Consider the following 21,643-nt stretch of genomic DNA (forward strand, 5'->3'; position numbering starts at 1 on the left):
TCAATGAGGAGATGGTGGAGGATTTGGGTACAGGGACGATGGTGGCCATTTTGAAGCAGGCTGGGACTACAGACAGAGAGAGGGAAAGGTTGAAGATGTGCGTGAACACTCCAGCCAGCTGAGCCGCGCATGACCTGAAGACGCGGCCGGGAATCCCGTCCGGACCAGTAGCTTTGCGTGCGTTCGCCTTCCTGAAGCACTTCCGCACATCCTCCTCAGACACAGTGTGCGCACTGACGTCATCCGCGGTGCGCACACTGTCCGGTCTCATGGTGTTCGCTGTGTCGAATCTAGCGTAGAATACGTTTAGATCCTCACACAGAGAGGCCGTGGTCTGCGGTGTGCTGGTTTTCCCTCTAAAGTCTGTGATCGTGTTTAGTCCCTGCCACATACTCCGAGGGTTGTCAAACTGTTGCTCCACCCTGTCCCTGTACTCACGTTTGGCTGCTTTGATCGTCTTCCGGAGTTGGTAATGTGCGTGTTTGTAGTCCGATGTGTTCGCGGAGGCAAAGGCGGTGTTCCGTGCCGCGCGAACATCTCCGTTAATCCAGGGTTTTTGATTTGGGAAGGATTTGACATTATGAACAATGCCGGGCATCCTCTGCACACGGTCGTAAACAATCAGAGGAGCCTATTCAGCGACAGGCTGCTTCTCCCAAAGTCAAAAACCAACAGACTTAAAAACTCCTTTGTCCCACACGCCATCAGACTGTTTAACTCCTCACTGGAGGGGAGAGGGAGGGGAGACAGGGGGACAAGGGAGGGCGGGAACAACTGAGCTGTAGGTGCTTCTCTACACTGTGCAATATTTGCAATATTTGTTTTTTGTTTTTGTTTTGTCTTTTTTCTTATATTTGACTGTCCAATAATCACTGTGCAATATACTCACTCAAATGAGCAATCCTATTTATCCATATTGTATATTCTGTATCTATATATGTTTATATGTGTATATATGGTGTATTTATACTTATATCCTTACTCTCATTCCCCTTAATGTATCTGTAACATGCAACTTCTTTCGGTGCTTTGCTACTGGAAACTGAATTTCCCGGAGGAACCCACCCGAGGGACTAATAAAGTTTCATCTAATCTAATCTAATCTAATCTAATCTAATAATCCACATTTCACTGTTTTACTCTTTGGTTCAGATGTGGATACTGTATTGTTCTTTCTTTGTGATTTTGTTTTTTTCATGTTCAATCAAATGGTGGGTTTAATAAATTTGTCCATATTTCTAGAAATGAGAGCTGCTCCATCCAAAGTGGGATGGATGCCGTCTCTCCTAACAAGACCAGGTTTCATCCAGAAGGTTTGCCAATTATCTATGGAGCCCACATCCAGGTGTCATTACTGCCGCCGTGAATCATAATTTTACTGAATTTACGTTTACCCTTAGCCAGCAGTTTTAAATTTTCCTCAATGTTGCCTGCTCTGGCCCCTGGAAGACAATTGTCTATGGTTGCTGGTGTCTCTAGCTTCACATGTCTGAGAACAGAATCGGCAATTACAAGAGTTTGACCCCAGTGGGTGGAACAGGAAGTGACACTCTACTGCAGAGAGCGAACCCCAAGTGACAGTGCCACCAAGAGCTTCCAGTCAGCCCTGGACTGATTGAAGAATAGTAACTATTGTAAGAATCACTTAAATACATCAGAGCTTATGTGTGCTATCTTAGATTAAATAAAAGTGCATTATTACATTTGGCAATACTATATAAAACATACTGATGCATGCTCATCATCCAGGTAAGCCAATCCCTAAAATTTGATTCTGTTCATCTGGACATAGTTTTTATTTTTCCTGAATTTTCACAGAGACAATAACAGGAGTCCTGATGGTGGGGGTCAGCAGCTGCCTATGTGTGCTTTGTGTCAGGATGTCCTGAAACATCCCGTTTCTACTAGCTGTGGACACACAGAAGATGACTCCTGTCCCCATAATGGAGAAAGATCGAGCAATGGACTGCAGTCAACTGGACAGAGGAGCTGTATACATAGTAAGATTGAACATCTGTCTACTAATAGATTTTTCAAACATTGAAGTTTTCTTCCTTTTTGGTCTTAAATATTATCATGTCTTTCAGCAGATGTTGATCTGCAGGAGGCTTTAGATGAACATAAGATCAGTCTGAGGAGGAGATGTGAACGTGTGACTGAAGGAAGTGATGCAACAGGAAGTAGAACCCTCCTCAACAGGATCTACACTGAGCTTTACATCACAGAGGGACAGACTGAAGAGGTTCATACCCAACATGAGGTGAGGCAGCTGGAGACAGCTTCCAAGATGGACGCCCTCCATGACGCTCCAATCAGGTGCCAGGACATCTTTAAAGCCTTACCTGACCAACAGAGACCCATCAGAGTGGTTCTGACCAACGGCGTGGCTGGTGTTGGAAAAACCTTTGCAGTGCAGAAGTTCACTCTGGACTGGGCAAAGGGCTTGGAGAACCAACATGTCAGTGTGGTGGTTCTGCTTTCATTCATGGAGCTGAACCTGATCAGAGATGAGCAGTACAGTCTTCTGGAGCTGCTCCATGTTTTCCATCCAACATTACAGAAGGTCACAGCAGAGAAGCTGGCTGTCTCTCAGCTTCTGTTCATCTTTGACGGCCTGGATGAAAGCAGACTTTCATTGGATTTCACCAACAGGAAGCTGCTGTCTGATGTCACACAGAAGTCATCAGTCAGCCAGCTGCTGACAAACCTCATCCAGGGGAATCTGCTTCCCTCGGCTCTCGTCTGGATAACTTCCCGACCTGCAGCAGCCAATCAGATCCCTCCTACATGTGTTGACAGGCTAACAGAAGTACGAGGCTTCACTGACGCCCAGAAGGAGGAGTACTTCAGGAGGAGATTCAGTGATGAAGAGCTGTCCAGCAGAATCATCTCCCACATGAAGACATCCAGGAGCCTCCACATCATGTGTAGAATCCCAGTCTTCTGCTGGATCACTGCTACAGTTCTGGAGCACATGTTGACTACAGAGCAGAGAGGAGAGCTGCCCAAGACCCTGACTGACATGTACTCACACTTCCTGCTGGTTCAGACAAAGAGGAAGAAGAACAAGTACCCCGAGGGACATGAGACGAGTCCACAGGAGCTGACGGAGGCTGACAGGGAAGTTCTTCTGAAGCTGGGGAGGCTGGCGTTTGAACATCTGGAGAAAGGAAACATCATGTTCTACCAAGAAGACCTGGAGCAGTGTGGTCTGGATGTGACAGAGGCCTCGGTGTACTCAGGAGTTTGTACAGAGATCTTCAAAAGAGAGTGTGTGATCTTCCAGAAACCAGTCTACTGCTTTGTTCATCTGAGCATTCAGGAGTTTCTGGCTGCTGTCTACATGTTCCACTGTTTCACTAACAGGAAGACGGAGGTGCTGGAGGACTTCCTGGAAGATGAAATGAATGAAGAGGAGGAAGATGATGATGAGGATTATGATGAAGACTTGTATTACACATCTGTAGCTGACTTTTTGCACATGGGCCTAAACAAATCTCTTCAGAGTAAAAATGGCCACCTGGACCTGTTTGTCCGCTTCCTGTATGGCCTATGTCTGGAGTCCAACCAAATAATATTATGTGGTCTGCTGGGTCAGACAGAGAACAGTCCAGAAGTTATTGAGAGAATCATTAACAACTTGAAGGAGATGAAAGCTAAGTTTATTTCTCCTGACAGAATCATCAACATCTTCCACTGTCTGATGGAGATGAATGACCTCTCAGTACATCAGGAAATCTTGGATTTCCTAAAGTCAGAGAACAGATCAGAGAAGAAACTCTCTGAGATCCACTGCTCAGCTCTGGCCTACATGCTACAGATGACAGAGGAGGTTCTGGATGAGTTTAACCTGGATGAATACAACACATCATGGGAGGGTAGACTAAGGCTTATTCCGGCTGTGAGAAACTGCAGGAAGGCTCGGTGAGTCCAGATGTTAATATCATCCTAAAAACTGTAAAGATGCCATCAGCTGTCTGATATATACTCTAAGGTCTAGAAGTATGTGAATGGTGACACAACTTTATAGTTTGTTCTCTTCACACTAAATTTATTTAAAATGAAAATAGTGTGATAATTTCAGATTCTGAGCTTTAATTTGAAGTTTCATCAAAAACGTTGAAAAGGTTTTTTTTGGTCATTTTCATACAAAATCTTCTTTTCTTAATGGTAAATAAGGAATTTTGTTAAAGCTCTTTGGAATAATTGAAATCTGAACCTGTGGAGTATAGAATGGATTTCCTCCTGCCTTTGGTTTGCTCTTCAGCCGTGACATGCAGCTGCATAGGCTTCACATAAACGGGTTTTATATTCCTCCTGGGTCTGTTGAGTTTACACAATATTTTAGATCACTGTCTATGTGTCTTGTGAAGCTTTGGTACATGTTAGTGACTGGGAGAGTAATATCTTCCTGTACATCTGACAGTAGGGCTGGGCCATATTGTACCGTTCACGGTAATACCGATACAATGTTAGGCAACGATAAGAAAATGAAATATCGCGATAGAATATGGGTAAAACGCGCCTTTGTTTTCATACGCACATGGCCGATTGAGTGAAACGGATGAACCAGAATTGGTTTGTAAAAATGGTGAAACTTCAGTGATGTGGAAGTGATTTGGTGTTTGTCCATCAGATACCCACCAAAGCACATTTTTCTTTGTAGAACACGCAAGCGGGCCGTCGTTATTGCCGTATTTGTCGGACTAAGGTGCTCGTAAATCTGGGAGTGATCTGGGTCCTAAACTCCTTTCCCTTCAGGTTCCAAAGTCAAACGAACACTGCAGCATCACTGAGAGTTAAAATCAGAATCAGAATACTTTATTCATCCCGAGGGAAATTAGGGGTTACAGCAGGCAGCACGCTAATGGCGCATGCGCACTCACAAAGGAACCTTCTGACCAACTTTACACAAACATCACATTGGGGAGACATGTCAGAAAGGTAGGCTGATAGGAAAAAACAACGAAAATACACTACATGAGGTAAGAGGAGAAGAAAAAAAAACTCCACTCAGACTGAGCTCCTGGTGGGAGAACAGTTTGATAACAGAAAAAACACCTCAGCACAAAAGCACATGACTATCAATACACCATAGAAACACGAGACAAGCAACAGGGGCGGGTAAAGGGTAAGAGAGAGCCGGCGTAGACAGCGGATCCGGTCCTGCAGCATCTGCGCTGGTCCAGTTGACTGCTATCTTCCCCGGTAGGGCACAAGCATCGAAGGCGTTGGAAAGGGAGGGGGATGAGTGAGTGCTTGTCAGTGTAAGTGTGTGTGTGTGTGTGTCCAGAGTTCAGCGGAGACAGTGTCCTTCGCACTATCAGGCTAAGTAAACAGTCTGCCAGCCAACCCAGGTGGCCTTCATGGGACGGGAAGAATAGTCATCACACAGTCGTTATCAGGGAGTTGTTTTGGTGGGCTCCAGCCTTGGGCCTGCAGCTGGCGCCGTGGTGTCCGAATGTTGAATGTTGTTGATTTCTGTTTTGTGAGCAGCTCGAATTTTAGCACTCTGAGACTGGTCCCTCAACTTCGCGTTGGAGAGCCGCGAGCCTCCCCATGATGGTATCAAACTTCAGTTCCAAGGTGTTGTCAGTCTTTTGATTCTGAGACTTCACAACTGCAGTGATCCGTTCTGCGATGTTTTCCAACTGTCGCTCAAGGGTGTCATTTTGAGCAGGCCTCTCTCTGATGTTTCCCCTCATACGCTCAATGGTGTTGTTTTGAGCCTTCACAGCAGCAGTAAGCGTCTCCAAGGTGTTGACCATATTACGTTCGTTGTGAGAGGTCGCACCTCGTCCCGGTGCTTCGAATCCAGCGGGCAGCCATGTGGGGGTTTGAACAGCCGGTTCCGCTCTCTTATTTCTCTGATAAAGCAGGGCTAGGCCAACGCCGATCAGCATGAACCCTGTTATCATGGTTCCGAATAGGTACATATCTTCAGCGTCCTCGATCGACAGTCCCGCCAGGCACACAGTCCTCCAGTTCTGCCACCCGTCCATCGTGTAACCGGCAGGGAAAGTCCCTCCAGGGCACTCAGGCTCTCCCGAGCCCCGACTTCTCGTTGAGAAAAGGGTGTCAATAGCACTCAGAGACCAGTTGATCAAATCCATAATTGTCTTTTAGGTTTAGAGAACGACAGTGAGAGACTGTTCCAGGGAAAGTAATGCACGCAAGACAAGACGAGGACATAGAGGCAAGCAGGGAAGATAAGGGTGAGGAGGAGAGGAGAAGTGCGACCGCCTTCGCTGAGAGCTGAGAGAGCTAAAAACTGTCTAAATTCTTTCGTCTTTAATAAAACGATCAGCATTGCTGCTTTACCAGGTGTAACTATGAAGTTTGACATCCAGGTAGAGCTGGGCGATATGAGATTTTTTCATATCACGATATGTTTTTTTCATTTCAGTCGATAACGATATCTATCACGATATAAGCCAAATAACTATATTTGTAAGATTTAAATGTGCCGTTGCTCACAAGTAAAATGTGAAATAATCAGCAGCTTGTTTTGATTTAAATATTTATTTCTCATAATAAGTTCAACAGGGTAGATGTACTTAAGGAACATGAGACTTTTTCAGATAAATAAAGGCAAATATTGCAAACTACACAAAAGGCAGCTGCTAAAGCGTTTAAGTTTCAAAATAGAACAAACGAAACAGACTAAATTGTCAAATCCACTTAGAAACAAAATATTAATTCTAAAAATAAATCTTAGTTTGTTTTACAGAAGAACAGACAAAACTGACTAACTTTTGTCAATATCAAATAAACTGAGAACTAAAAGGAAATTCTCAATCTCTCCTTGTTGTATAGCTTATCTTTTCAAACAGTTTTAACAGTTACTTTAGTCTGACAAAAGCCGAATGACGAATCAGCGCTTCCAGTCAGAGACTGAGGCTACGTCCACACGTACACGGGTATTTTTGAAAACTGAGATTTTCCGTTTTCGTTTTAAAAAATAATCCCGTCCACACATAAAGGCAGAAATGAAGGAAAACGCTGCTATGAACATGCCAAAGCAGCAGGTGGCGCTAGATTCCTAACCGTGCAGAAATGTTGGCCAATCAGAAGTCTAGAAGCCTCGGTGGGAAAAAGTAAACAAAGCTGGGGCATAGAAGCAGAACCGAGTCGTATGTGTGGAGGGACAGTAACTGTGTATATATGTAAGCATTTAAAACACTGCAGAGTAGAATTAACAGTAACAGTATTGTAGAAATTCATTTCACCGAAACAATAACGTGGCGCACAGTGTGACGCATGCACCAGTTTATTGTATTTCCAGACTTGTTTTCGGCACAATTTACAGTGCACGCTACTCTATTTTTTGTCAGACTTGAAATAGCCAAAATACCTTCACACTACGGAGCTTCTATGGCTCTTCCGTTCGACAATCTCTCCGGCATTGGAACCATCATCTGTTTTCTCTTAAGGTCACGCTCGGTTGATTTTTCTAGTCGGCACACTCATTTCCTCCATTACGCGCTGGCTCCATTACCCGCTGGCTGCTTCCCAAACAAACACACGTGCGGCTTGGCACTTGTGCTGTACGTAACAAGTCACGCGACGTGACGCTGCGGCTGTGATTGGTTCGGCTCTGCGCTACTTAATTTGGATTGGCTGACCTTTTTTTTTTTTAAGAGGACAAGCGCGGCGAGGTCTATCGCGATAGCTTAATTTCTCTATCGAGTAAAAGTTATATCGCGATACATATTGTTATCGTTCTATCGCCCAGCTCTACATCCAGGCATCCATGAAAAAAGAATTTATTACATTTAACGAAGTTAGAAGTTAGCAGGAAGCTAGCGGAAGTTAGCTCGCTAGTTTCGCTAGTTACCTAAGCATGATAAAGCATGTTCTGACTGAGAGATTTCTGAAAAAATTCAAACGTACTGCTCTGCTATCACTTCCAACATACATGAAGACAGGAAACTAAACAGCAGTGACGTTTGTAGGGTTACTGAAGTTGGGCTAGCTGGTATATAATGATGTGCTACGTGATCGCTAGCGACACAGCTATGTTAGCAGCTATGTTAGCATAACATAAACAGTGAAGCTGGAGGAATCAACGCTAACACTTTTCCCCTCGATAAAAGTTAACGTGAGGGTTCCTGGTGGTTAGGGACAAATGCAATTGCACGGCAGGATGCTGTAAACGGACCAAACTTCAGTCAGGAGAACAACTGAGATAATCCATCCACATTACGAAGTTAGCCATTAATATACTGCAACATGGGAATAGAGCAGCTGTGATAGAATACAGCATTAATGAATCAATAGTACAGAAGTGGAGGAAGCAAGAAGAATGAGTTCAATAAAGTTTGATTTATCTGACTGCTTTGTTTCGCTTAATGTGTCTTATAATTCCGTGCACCCTATGGTCCGAAAAATACATATTTGACCTTTTTTATTTGGCACACTGCAGTTTAATGTAGCAAAGCACCTCTTTTTAACTTCAGTGGACATTATATATGGTTATGCTCAGGATATGTCAGCCCATTTCTACTGGAAATGCCTTTTGGTTAAACTTTCAGCAAGGAATATGCATTTTCACTGTTAAATTTTTATATAGCTTTAATGCACATAAAAAAAACAGCTGCTTGTTTAAGTGAAAATAAATGGATGGGGTTTTTTTTGCGCTAGTAAAGTTGTGGAGTTGTATTTTGTCTCGCATCAATTATATTGTCAGTTATATCATTATCGCAAATTGTCAAATATATATCGTGATAAATATTTTTGGCCATATCGCCCTGCTCTATCTGACAGTTCTGTTGTGGTGTCATTTTTGACATTTAGAGGTGTCCGCTCCATCTTTTGTTCTTCCATCCATTATCTTGGAGGTTGATCTGACTTTCATGTGTTCAAAGAATGTTGTTTTAGAATTGATCAGCCTTTCCATTAATTTGTTTTTGTAAATTACTTGTTATGTTTTTTGTTTTTGTCTTGAGGCTAACGAGTAGTTGAATGTTGTGCTTTGCTCTGTGAAGTTTTCTTTAGTAGTGTTGTTTACAGTCCGAATGGGCCAGGGGAAGAAGCTGTTTGTGAGTCTGGAAGCGCTGACCAAAGGCCAGTGGGTCAAACAGGTGATGGGCGGGATGTAAGGGGACATATGTGATGGCCCTGGTTTTCCTGAGACAGGACGATCTGGCGATGGGTTCCAGTCTAACTATATCCCTGAAGGAGTTTCTCAGTGTTGTTCTCTAAAATCTAAATAATTATGGATTTGATCAACTGGTCCCGTAACAGAATTGACACTCTCCTGGGCTTGGGAGAGTCCGATTGTCCTGCAGACACGTTTGCTGCCGGATACTCAATGGTCGGTTGCGTCGTGTGTCTGGTGACACTTTCGATGGAGGACATCTACCAATGCGGAACCACAATAACAGATTTCTGGCTGACTGGAGCTGGCTCGGACCTGGCTTATTGAAGAACAAGAAGCGGCTACAGCTGTTCAAAATCCCATAAGGCTGGCCAACATGATAGACGATTGGCAGGGCTGTGAGTACTCAGACTGTGTTTTGAATGCAATATGGATAAGATCTTGGAGAAGAACAATGGGAATTGAGAGAATTGGGGACCAGTGATGGACATTAGACCAACTGTAAAAAATTGGATGCAGTTGTTCGCACTAAACCCAAACATTCACCATCTTCGCTCATGCAACTATCCCAGTGGCGCCAGCTGAAGGCTTGCCATGGTCGAAGCTGACTAGAACAACAAAATTCTCCATGATAACAGGATTGTTGTCAGAACTCTTTGTACCTCCTTCAAGGCCACCTGGGTCCACTGGAGACTGTTGACCTTCGCTTAACCGGGCGTGGTGACACTTTCTCTCAGCTGAGCATGGGATACACGCACACGCACAAAACATGTACACTGATACTGATACACCCTCACTATCACCCCCACTCCCCCGAATCTAACGCCTCCTCCCATGCTTTGGTTCCCTCCCGGGGCAGATGGCGGGTCAACTGGACCAGTGCAGACATGCTGCAGGACCGGATGCACTGTCTACACTGGCTGTCTCTTACCCTTACCCACTCCTGTTGCCCGTCTTGTGTTTCTATGGTGTATTGACAGTTAGGTGCTTTTTGTGCTGGGGTGTTTTTTTTCTGTTCTCTTTTTTTTTTTTTTTTTTTTTTGTGTCCCGTTTGGATCTTTAGCCATCAGAATTGTTGTCTTAAGGCCAAGAAAGATGCCAAGCGGATTTATTTTACCAAGTGGATCATCATGGCCTTGCCATATTGGTCCATTTGATTGACCTTTATTATAATTATGAATTTATTTTATTTTCAGTTGCTACAAACGGGACAGACATGACTGTGGGATAGGACAGGGGGAAAGAATGAAAGAAAGAGAGGGAGAGAAAGAAAACCAAAGGGGAGAAGAGACGGTGAGAAGGGGGGGAAGAAAGAAAAAACAAAACAAAAAACAAACAAACAAAGAAAACAAAACACCTGGGTCACCTGTATGGAGAAAAAAAACAGAAGAGAAAGCAAACAACAAAGAGCAACATACTAAAAAAAAATGGCAGCATCACAATAAACTAGCTAGCAGTAGATATCAGTAGATACTAAATAATAAACGATATTGTGCAGCACGCAAGATAGACAGCGCACAATGTGCTTTGAGGCAGCAGCCAAGAAAGCTGTAGTCCGCGTCTGTGAATACCCGTTGGTACACCTGTGTGCATACCTGTGTGGATCAGCATGCTTGCATTCCAAAGGTTTCTCCATGTAACGATCTGCTAGGGAGTGTGGGGAGCCACAGCCCCGTCCTCCAGGGTATGAAGCAGGTATGGAGGAGATCAAAACTCCAGACATCCAGAGGCCCCCAGAACACAAGAGACCAAGGAAGACCAACAGAGGGGCAGCCGCGCCACTGTCCCAGTAAGAGCTGAGGAGGGTCCCAGATGAGGGCTCACTCAGCAGCCGCGGAGCAGAAGCCAGGGGGAGTTGCAGTGACGCGCCCGTGAGCTCCGCCGGCAGCCAGCTGTGCCTGAGTGACCGAGCCCCAGGCCGAGAGGCCGGGGGCACCCCACCTCCGAAGTGGCCCGAGCGAGCCCCAGGCTCCAGGCCCCGATAAGCGGCCGCCAAGGAGTGAGCCGGTGTGTACCCGGACGCCCACCCCCAGACACAAAGAACCACCAACGCACCGTTTCTGTTCTCAAACTGTTCTCCCATTAGGAGCTCAGTCTTAGTGGAGTTTTTTTTTTCTTCTCTTCTGACCTCATGTTATGTATTTTTGTTGTTTTTTCCTATTAGCCTACCTCTCTGACATGTCTTCCCAATGTGATGTTTGAGTAAAGCTTGGTCAGAAGGTTCCTTTGTAAGTGTGCATGCGCCATTAGCGAGCTGCCTGCTGTAACCTTTAAAATCCTTTGGGATAAATAAAGTATTCTTTTTCTGATTCTGATTAAGAAAAATAATTAAATAAAGCAGTGGGGACTAGAGCATATGTATCCAGTAAGGGTCCCCAGGCTAGGCCCCTCTAATTCCCATGCCTATCTCGGATATGTGTGAGATATATATAACTGAAGCCAGGCTTGGATATTGTCTGGGTTAACAAGTTACATGTCAGGTGTCCTGGTGTCCTGGCTACTGGAACAAGTAAGCATAAAGGGGTCAAGGAATGAGAATAGGAAGATATAACATGAAGAGTATGTGGGACCCATGGAATCTTTAACACCTGGCAAGGGGGAGCCAGGATGTCAAGTAAGCGGGGCGATGTCATTATCCCCACCCTCTGAGATTGGGTACCAAGTCCCAAGAACATCTGGGCATTGAAGGTGTTGAGTGTGAGAGCAGGATTATAACTAAGCTGGAAACCTGGGCCCTCCATGGCTGATTACCAAGACTGTAGGAAGTGTCCTTTGAAGGTCTACTAAAAAATCCTACAGCGACCATCACCAAAACCAACCAGTTAATCTACACCACGGCAGCAGTGATCACTGAGATGCTTGGCTACAAGATCAACAGCCACAACGAGCGGTACCCTCCATGGAGTAAGAGACTAGAGGCCAAGATAAAGGCAACACAAAGGGAAGTTAGCCAACTACTAGTGCTGCAGAAAGGTGTGATGAAGACAGGGATGCCTAAGAAGTATAGCAAGCTTCCCATACCTGAGGCCTTAGTCTTTACTTGGTCTTTGAAGTCTTTGCTTGGCAAGTTCTGAGTTCAAAATGGGATACATCCCCAAAGGTGGTTGAGAATGACGACCAGAGATCCTGTGGCTAACCAGCTGGACATGGTGTCTGTCTGTGTGAATAGTTAGATTGCTTTATTTTCACTGAAAGGGACAGCATATAATACTTATTGTATTTTTAGCATATGACAGTAAAAAGATTCTCTCAGCCTCATGTGTCCCAAGACAAATCCTTCACAATGTCTGCTTTCCTTTGACTGATTTTTAACAAACTTCGTTATTTCATAACTTATTTACTCTTCTTTGTTTTTCATCACGATTTCATAGTTGCTGTGCATGCTATTAATTGCACATAAATGCACTGAAATTTCGTTCTAACCTGCAGTAACCGGTGTATGCACTAAATGATAATAAGTTGGCTATTCTATTCTATTCTATTCTATTGTAGTATAAGGCCCTTACCAGCCACTTGTGGCACTGTACCTTTAATTGCTGTTCATTGTGGGATAACGTATTTATTCTTCTATAGCTCAATTACCTTTATGATGTTCCATCCATTCATTCTCTTCCACTTATCCTTTATAATGTGTATTTTTTATTATTAATGTACTAACAAACATGACCGTGAGAGGCCACAGTGGGTAGGTAGGTGTCCGTTGACATCCACTCACTTTGGTCTTCCATGAGATAAATATGACTCAACAGCTATGAGTGCTCCACAGTGCACTTTTTTAACTTTCCATTTACAGTGATTGCCATTTTTGTTTTCTGTCCTTAGTATTTAGGATAAATCCCTGACTTCCATTGTTTCTTCAATCTCAGACTTTCTGAATGTTGGCTGTCAGAGACTCACTACAAAGTTGTGGCCTCTGCCCTGAAGTCTGACCCCTCCCACCTGACGGAGCTTGACCTGACAGGAAGTAAACTGCAGGATTCAAGACTGAAGCAGCTGTCTACTGGACTGGAGAGTCCAAACTGTCGACTTAAAACACTGGTGTTAGTTTAATTTTTGCCTTTTGAACCTCATAAATCACAACTTTTAGTCACAAATAACTTTTTAGTGGTGATTTGGGGCTGTGTGGAAACCTGTGTTTACGACTTTCAAGTTTAAAACATAGTGTATCCAGAAAGTATTCACAGTGCTTCACTTGCACATTTTGTCATCTTACATTCCAAAAGTGATTAAATTCATTTTTTCACCTCAAAATTCTATATACTTTGTTGAAGCACCTTTGGCAGCAATTACAGCCTCAGGCCCTCTTGGGTATAATGTTACAAGCTTGGGGTAGCAGATTTCAAATGGTTGACTGCGTTGTGACGACAGACACAGACTGGCTGGAAACTGGATTTATTTCTAAAAGACAAAGTGCAGCAGCAAAATCAGTGTCACTCAGCAACAGCAGGCCTCTCCTCATCCCAGTGTGGAGTCCATGCAGCTCTGCTTACAATATATAAAAGAAAATACAATCTATCAAAACAACGGTGTGGATTCTCCCAACAGCCACTTTAAAATCAAATGTTATAGTGGGGTAAAACAGAGACAAATATGAAGCCACTAATAATAACTTGTAATATTTAAATCCCCACTAAGATGGATCAATTACACAATACATATTCAAACAACTTTAACTTTTCTCAACATGGCTGAAAATACTATTCAGTGTGCAGCCTCAGGTCATGAACTCATTATACACATAAAACAAAACCTATACATTTACTATACAAGACAAAGTGCAGCAGCAAAATCAGTGTCACACAGCAACAGCAGGCCTCTCCTCATCCCTGTTTAGCACAAGTAAGGACCACATAAACGGATGGTGTAACAGATAAAATGAAGTTCCAATTACTATTTGTCTCGTTCAAAGCAATCAAAAACACTTTGGGAGCTTTTAGCCATAAGAAGTAATACTTAGCAAAGAAAAATACAACAAATTTAAATGTACAATTTAGTACAGGGAGAGGAGCTACAGAAAGTGTGCCTCACCAGTGTGGAGTCCATGCAGCTCTGGCTGGGAAACCCCACACATGCAACATGTTTACAAGTGGCATCACACTGATTAATGCCCCACTTCAACAGTGACACATGGAACCTTAGTTTTACAAAAATTTAATTTACACAATAAAAAATAAATAAACTGTATACAGTTTATTTATTTTTTATTGTGTAAATTAAATAAAATAAAATAAATAAACTGTATACAGGGCAGCACGGTGGCACGGTGGTTAGCACTGTTGCCGCACAGCAAGAAGGTCCTGAGTTCAATTCCACCATCAGGCCGGGGTCTTTCTGTGTGGAGTTTGCATGTTCTCCCCGTGTTTGCGTGGGTTCTCTCCGGGTACTCCGGCTTCCTCCCACCGTCCAAAGACATGCAGCTTGTGGGGATAGGTTAATTGATTATAATCCAGCAGCAATGTAGCCATTGCTGCAGAAAAACCACAGAAATTTCGAAAACATGATGTTTCCACAACCGGCACGTTGTTGTTGCTGTCATTGCTGCTGCTGCTCGTCTCCTCCCACACTCTACTTCTGAGTCTTGGCGTGCTGCTTAAACAGGGAAGGCATGATTGAACAATGGTTACTAGCTCTTGACCTCCCTTGATCATCCTTGCTCAGTACACTTACTCAAAGGATATCCTCGGTGTCACAGGGAAGCTGAGAGCTGCTACCTGGGCCCACTCCCACCGGCAAGGGCAACGGCTGCAGCAACCACTGTGTGGGTGGCTGCCAGGTGATGTTGCCACCACCAGCACATTGTTGCTGTCATTGCTGCTGCTGGTTCTCTCCTCCAACTCTCCACTCATTTGAGTCCCGACGTACTGCTTAAATAGGGCAGGCATGATTAAACCAAGGTTACCAGCTGTCTACCATCCTCTCCTGGCAATTCCCCCAAAACCGACTGCACTGCTGGAAAAAGTAAAGCCCTGTGAATATTTTCTGGATGCACTTCAAATTACTTTTAATAGTTTCTAGTTTTGGTTTGAAAGTACATTACTTTTTGTGCTGTGAGTAGTATTCTTCTTGAAATTGTGCAGGCAAATATACAAAAAAAGTCCTCAATTTATTTGTTGTACATTTGTTACAATATATAGATCAACTTCTATTACTGATCAGTGAAGCATATTTGAGTAATTTTACATGATAATAATGTTAACCTTTTCTGCTTGGTATTATTCTGTAACAACAGACTTGCTAACTGTGGACTAACAGAGATCAGTTGTGATTCTCTGGTCTCAGCGCTGAAGTCTAACCCCTCCCACCTGAGAGAACTGGACCTGAGCAGAAACAACCTGCATGATGTAGGAGTGGCAGGACTTTCTGCTGGATTACAGAGTCCTGACTGGAGACTAGAGACTTTGAGGTCTGAAACAATATTTAGATATTTTTTTAATGATATGCATGAAATAATTTTATTTGATTTCTAAAATGGTAACTAAGAGGTACTGTATACCCAAAACCAAAAGCCTGGAATTTGATGCACATGCTGGCAAAAGTTTGTGTCTTTTTGGAAGACTCTATCATATGAATGTATTAGTTGACAATAGCTGGCTGGCTTTAAAATGTAAAGTATTATTCACAGTTTCTTCAAATTGCCCAAAAGCATCAAACAAGAAGAAAGGCGGAAAAAAGCAAGATTTAACCTTAACATAAATAAATAAACAAACAAATAATAATAAACACATGCAATTCAATTCAATGCACTTTTATTTACACAGCACCAAATCAAAACAAGAGTTTTATATTGTAAGCTAGAAGCTACAATAATACATGCAGAGGGGAAAAAACCCCAACGATCATATAACCCCCTAAACAAACACGTTGGTGACAGTATAAACGAAAAAGTCCCTTTCAACAGCAAAAGAATCATCTTCTGCAACTGGTTGGGGAAAGGGAAGAAAGACTTTACAGACATGCTGTGGAAGAGAGACAGAAATTTATAAAAACTAATTATTCAATGCCGATAGGTCTATTAACACATATTGGGAGAGAGAAGGGTGAGTCCAGAAGAAACACCCAGTGCAGCATGGAAATCCTCCAACAGCCTACACCTATTGCAGCATAACTAATGGAGGATTCAGGGTCACCTGATCCAGCTCTAACTATATGCTTTAGCAAAAGGAAAACAAAGGAAATTTTGAAGCCTAATCTTAAAAGTAGAGATAGTGTCTGTCTCCTGAATCCAAACTGGAAGCTGGTTCCACAGAAGAGGGGCCTGAAAACTGAAGGCTCTGCCTCCCATTCTACTTTTAAATACTCTATGAACAACAAGTAAGCCTGCAGTGTGAGAGCGGAGTGCTCTAATAGGTTGATATGGTAATATAAGGTCATTAAGATAAAATAAGGGGCCTGTTAAGAAAGCAGTCCTAAATATTTGTTTAGTATGTGCGTTGAAGGACATATCCTGGTCAAAAATGAATCCAAGGTTCCTCATAGCATTACTGGAGGCACAGGTAATGCCATCCAGAGTAAGACTCTAGTTAGATACCATATTTCTAAGATTTTCAGTTTTGGTATCTTTTCATGTGTGAATTGGATGCGTTGTTATCGATATCTGGTGAGATTTAATGTCAAAAGAACCTTTTTGAAAAATATTTACTTAGAAAAATTTGTTGTTGTGTTTTTGATATTTTTTCCTTTTTTTTCTTTTATAAACTCAGACTAAGGTCCTGCAGTTTGTCAGAGATCAGCTGTGTTCATTTAGGTTCAGCTCTGAAGTACAATTTGTGCTATCTGAAAGAGTTGGACCTGAGTCAAAACGAGCTACAGGAATCAGGAGTGGAGCAGCTTTCAGCTGGACTAAAAAGTCCAAAATGTAGACTGGAAACCTTGAGGTCTGTGTTTGACAGTGTCACATATCTATAATCTCATCCAAAGTAATCTAGGTTTACTATAAAGGTCTCCTTTATAGTAACCTTTATTCAATAATTCTAAATGTAAAGAATTAATAATAATTCTTCAAATTGTTCTGTAGTGACTTGTCTATTCTCAGACTCACCAGACAATTAAAAAAGTCAGGACTACTGCCAGTAACATTACATGACGAGCAAAATTTTGTGACTGAATTGTAAATAAATGTACTGTAATTTCAGACTTACTCACTGTGAACTACCAGGAAGCTGCTGTACATTTCTGGGCTCAGTTCTGAAGTCAGTCTCTTCCTGTCTGACAGAGCTAGACTTGAGCCACAACAAATTGCATGACTCCGGAGTAAAACTTCTGTCTGCTGGGCTGGAGAATCGAAATTGTAGCCTGACGACTTTAAGGTAAAAAATCAAATTTCTCCTTTTGCAGAGTCTGAATCCCAGGAATAATTATTTTGCATATATATATACATATATATGCATACATACACACACACATATACACACACACACACACTCACACACACACACACACACACACACACACACACATACATATATATATATATATATATAAAACTTTAGACTTAAGACTCTAAGGTATAATATCTATTTTCCCTATGTGGAGACTATAAAAAACAGCAGTCACTGTTAAATAAAAATCTTTCCTTCTACAGGATAAAGGACTGTCAGATTACAGATAAAGGCTGCGATTATCTGTCCTTAGCTCTTAACTCGACCCAATGTCCCCTAAGAGTGCTTGACCTGAGTTTTAACAAGTTAAAGAAAACTGATGAAGAACTGAAGCTGATGTTTTGGTCTCTGAAGGCACTTCATTAAAGACTCTGGTCAGGTCAGTAAAGTAATAGACTTGCCTATTTTGGACAGATTTCAAAACTAGCCACCAACAGAAAGTCGTTTGTCAAATGTTTATTTTGAATAATTTCTGAGTTGACCCAAAAGTAATTTGTTGTTTTGATCCATGCAGGTTTACATGAACCTGGAGTATGGAGGAGGAGACATCCTTCATTAAGCTGCCTATCACCACCCTGAGTTCATATTCAAACATCCTAGAATTACTTATTATTTTATTTTGTCTTCCTTCCCTTAGATAGATAGATAAAGGCTTTCATTTGATTCAGTGAACTACAGTCGTAAGGTCTATAAGAAGATGTGAATGCACCATTATGGGAAATCCCTACCGTGACCAACTACACCCTACACCTTGTTGGCAGGGATCACTACTATGCTTGGCTACAAGATAAAAAGCAGTACTTTTAATGGAGAATGAAACTAGAGGCCAAGATCAATGTAGCATGGAGGGCAGTTAGCCAACTATCAGAGCTGCACAAAGATGTGATGTAAAAAGGAATGCTAGGTACAGCAAGCTGCCAATACCTGAGGCCTTAGAAACTGCCAAGCAAAGACTCATTCACTTGAAATGGTAAACCAGAGAGATAGAAGCCATTATAACAAACAAGATGTTCTCCACTGAACCATCCAAGGTGTACTCTCAGTGTCAGATGAACAATATGAGAAAAGCCCCACCAAGGCTGGAGACAGAACAATACTGGAAGACCTAATGGGAGAAGGATGCAACCTGTGGCTAGCAGAGCTGGGAGAAGATTACAGCAAGGTCCCTGAACAGGATCCAGTAACATCACAGTTGTAGACATCCAACACAGAGTAGCTGCTAATGGTTAAACGCAACCATAAAAGCTAATCGAACAGTGGGCAGTCCTGATCCCCAAGGGTCCTCAGAAGGGATCTGTCCAATCCAACTACCAGCCAATAACCTGCCTCAGATTTTCAGTACCACGTGGAAGCTCCTGTCGGGCATCATAGTGGCTAAGATGAACAGGCATATGGCTCAATAAAGGCAGAGATAGAAATTAGCAGAAACACCAGAGTGGAAAACTCAACACCATGCAGATCGATAGTGGAATGCGTAGAACTATACAACATCAACAGGACCCTAAGAGCTTTCATCAGGAATTCAGTGGTAATGTTGTTAACAACAATGCAGAACAACTTCAAGCCGATTACACAGGTCACCATCAAGTGCATGATTTACCAAGGCAATTTAAATGTTATCTGGAAATTACTAGACAAGAGAGGGTTTTCAAGAAAAATTCTTAAATGTTCATTTTCTATGCCATATGTTAAAACAAGATCTGGAATGTGTCATTTTTAGCATCTACATGGATGTTAAAAGTATTCGGCCACCTTGAACTTTTCCACATTTTGTCACATTACAGCCACAAAGATGAATCAATTTTATTGGAATTCAATGTGAAAGACCAATACAAAGTGGTGTACAGGTGAGAAGTGGAATGAAAATCATACATGATTCCAAACATGTTTTATAAATAAATAACTACAAAGTGGGGTGTGCGTAATTATTCAGCCCCCTGAGTCAATACTTTGTAGAACCACCTTTAGGTCCAACATTTAGAAAAAAGGAATTGAATTCGTTTACTACTTCAGTCTTGTCTTCGACAACTTGATTATTCTTAATAAAATAATTAGGCCGATCTAAGGGTGTGTTCTTGTTACCCAATACCTCCTTAAAAATATTCCAAATGCCCTTAATATTATTCTTGTTTTCCTGAAAAAGTTTATTATAGTAGTCTTTCTTGGCTTTCCTCAATATTAATACCAACTTATTTTTATAAACTTTATATTTCATTTCCGCATTCTTAGTTCTCTGTGTTATATAATTCCTATATAAATTATTTTTCTTTTTACATGCATTTGCAAGACCCTTAGTTATCCAAGGTTTCATATTCTTATTCTTTTTCTTATACTTAAATGATACCAATGGACAATGTTTATCATACAAGGCCAAATATGTATTTAAAAATGCACCCAGGTGTCATCCACATGCCTGAACCAATGGCTTGGTGTTGTTTCAGGGTAGGATAACAAAGCCCTCTTTCCCACTTCTTCCATGTACAAATTGGCCACAATGGGTGAAACTAGGGAGCCCATGGCACACCCATGTTTCTGCCTGTAGTACTGACCCTTGTATGTGAAGTAGGTGGAATGAAGACACAGTTCCAAAAGCAAACACACCTGGTCGATGCTGAGAGTGGTCCTGTTGCTCTCATGAGAATTTGCATAATTCTGATGAAGGAACTGACCTCCCAGCCCATTGTTCCTTCACTGGGCTGGTTTCAGTCATTATGCAAATGTACTGTTTATAAGATTGGTTAAGCTTGCAGTCAGCTGAGACTGAAGAGGTCACTTGGATGAGTGACAAAATGTTTCTCCCACTGAAAACGCTACATCCAGATAAGCAGAATCAACCTTTGGAGATTTACTTACCTGGATGCTTGAGGATGAATTGTCAGTGGGTACTGTGTGGGTGAGGAAAGGAGGACCCAAACGCTGGACTCACAGGTAGGTGAAGGCTGGTGTTTATTATCATGAGCAGCTGAACCGAACATAGGATGACTGGCTGAACTGAAATGACTGGCTGAACCGAACACAAGTACAGAGTAGACCACATTAACATTAACATCAACTTCAATTCAATTCAATTTTATTTATATAGCGCCAAATCACAACATAAGTTGCCTCAAGGCGCTTCATAGATACAGAGAAAAACCCAACAATCATATGACCCCCTATGAGCAGTGTTGGGAAGGTTACTTTTAAAATGTATTCCATTACAGAATACAGAATACATGCCCCAAAATGTATTCTGTAACCTATTCCGTTACGTTACTCAATGACAGTAACGTATTCTGAATACTTTGGATTACTTAATATATTGTGGCGAGTTCAGACAAGGAGGAGACGGAGGTATCGTTTGGTCTTGCTTCCCGTGAGCTAGCCAGGGAGCACAGCCGTTTATTACATTTGCAGAAGAACACACTGCCACTAGCTAACTGCTCAGCGCGGCAACCACAACACACATAGGGCGCCCTCTGACCCCGGAAGGACACACCGTCGCAGCGAGAGGGCGTCACCCGTCACCATGGCAACATACACAAAACATAACTGTACAGCCCTGACCCGCTACAATATTATCATGCTTTTTACAACAACGTGAATGTACTGTTGCTGTGTGATTTATTACTATTACTGAAGGTCCGCGACTCCGAACTGTAGTAAAGGGACCTCTGACTAATGCTGGGCTCACACTGTGCGATTTTTGGCCCATTTTGAGCCGATTTTTGAGTCGTGCGATCGTTTTGGCGATCGGCCCGATTTTGGCCTTCATCGTGCATCGTGTAGTATACGTGGGGTAACGAGAAGCGATTGACACCTCACGACCAGCTCCCGATCATCAATCGCTTGGTCGTGAGGGTGTCACCGCAGTTTGCCACACTGCGCACGCGCAAACACAAATGTCAGCGAAAAAGACGGCGTAGCACGGCAGTGCAGCGTGTGATCTGGACACAAGCGATGGAGGCACAACCTGTAGAACCATCCGAGCCCTTTCAATGTGGCCTCACAAAATTATCACGACCACAACAACCGTGAAAATAGTTGGATCGACACTGCTGCTCAATCACAGCTGCCTGACCAATGTTTTTCATTAGCAATTTAGCAAAGTTGATGGTGGTGGTGTGTCTGTGTGAGTGAAAGACGGAGAGGGAGAGCGAGCGACAGAATTTCTGTTATAACCTTC

General features: G+C 42.6%; 1 protein-coding gene across 6 annotated transcripts in view; it reads left to right on the forward strand.

Annotated features, from left to right (window-relative positions):
* Positions 1–19,470, forward strand: part of LOC146567831 (protein NLRC3-like) — a 32,574-nt gene extending 13,104 nt beyond the window's left edge. Inside the window, exons 1-10 of one of the 6 annotated variants that reach the window (XM_085285696.1) lie at positions 744–1,345; positions 1,480–1,634; positions 1,819–2,000; positions 2,088–3,924; positions 12,967–13,140; positions 15,330–15,503; positions 16,801–16,974; positions 17,233–17,406; positions 17,682–17,857; positions 17,993–19,470. In XM_085285696.1, coding sequence (XP_085141822.1) covers positions 1,862–2,000; positions 2,088–3,924; positions 12,967–13,140; positions 15,330–15,503; positions 16,801–16,974; positions 17,233–17,406; positions 17,682–17,844 — 2,835 coding nt within the window. In that variant the 5' untranslated portion in view covers positions 744–1,345; positions 1,480–1,634; positions 1,819–1,861 and the 3' untranslated portion in view covers positions 17,845–17,857; positions 17,993–19,470. Of the gene's footprint in view, positions 1–743; positions 1,635–1,818; positions 2,001–2,087; positions 3,925–12,966; positions 13,141–15,329; positions 15,504–16,800; positions 16,975–17,232; positions 17,407–17,681; positions 17,858–17,992 lie in introns of those variants that run through there. The other 5 variants (XM_085285695.1, XM_085285693.1, XM_085285694.1 and 2 more) reach the window with 5 other exon arrangements.
* Positions 19,471–21,643: the final 2,173 nt, after the last annotated feature.

Source organism: Mchenga conophoros, linkage group LG9, assembly GCF_057382185.1.
Source record: "Mchenga conophoros isolate Kocher_MC1m ecotype Shallow Benthic linkage group LG9, M_conophoros_male_GT1.1, whole genome shotgun sequence".
Lineage (NCBI taxonomy): Eukaryota > Metazoa > Chordata > Actinopteri > Cichliformes > Cichlidae > Mchenga > Mchenga conophoros.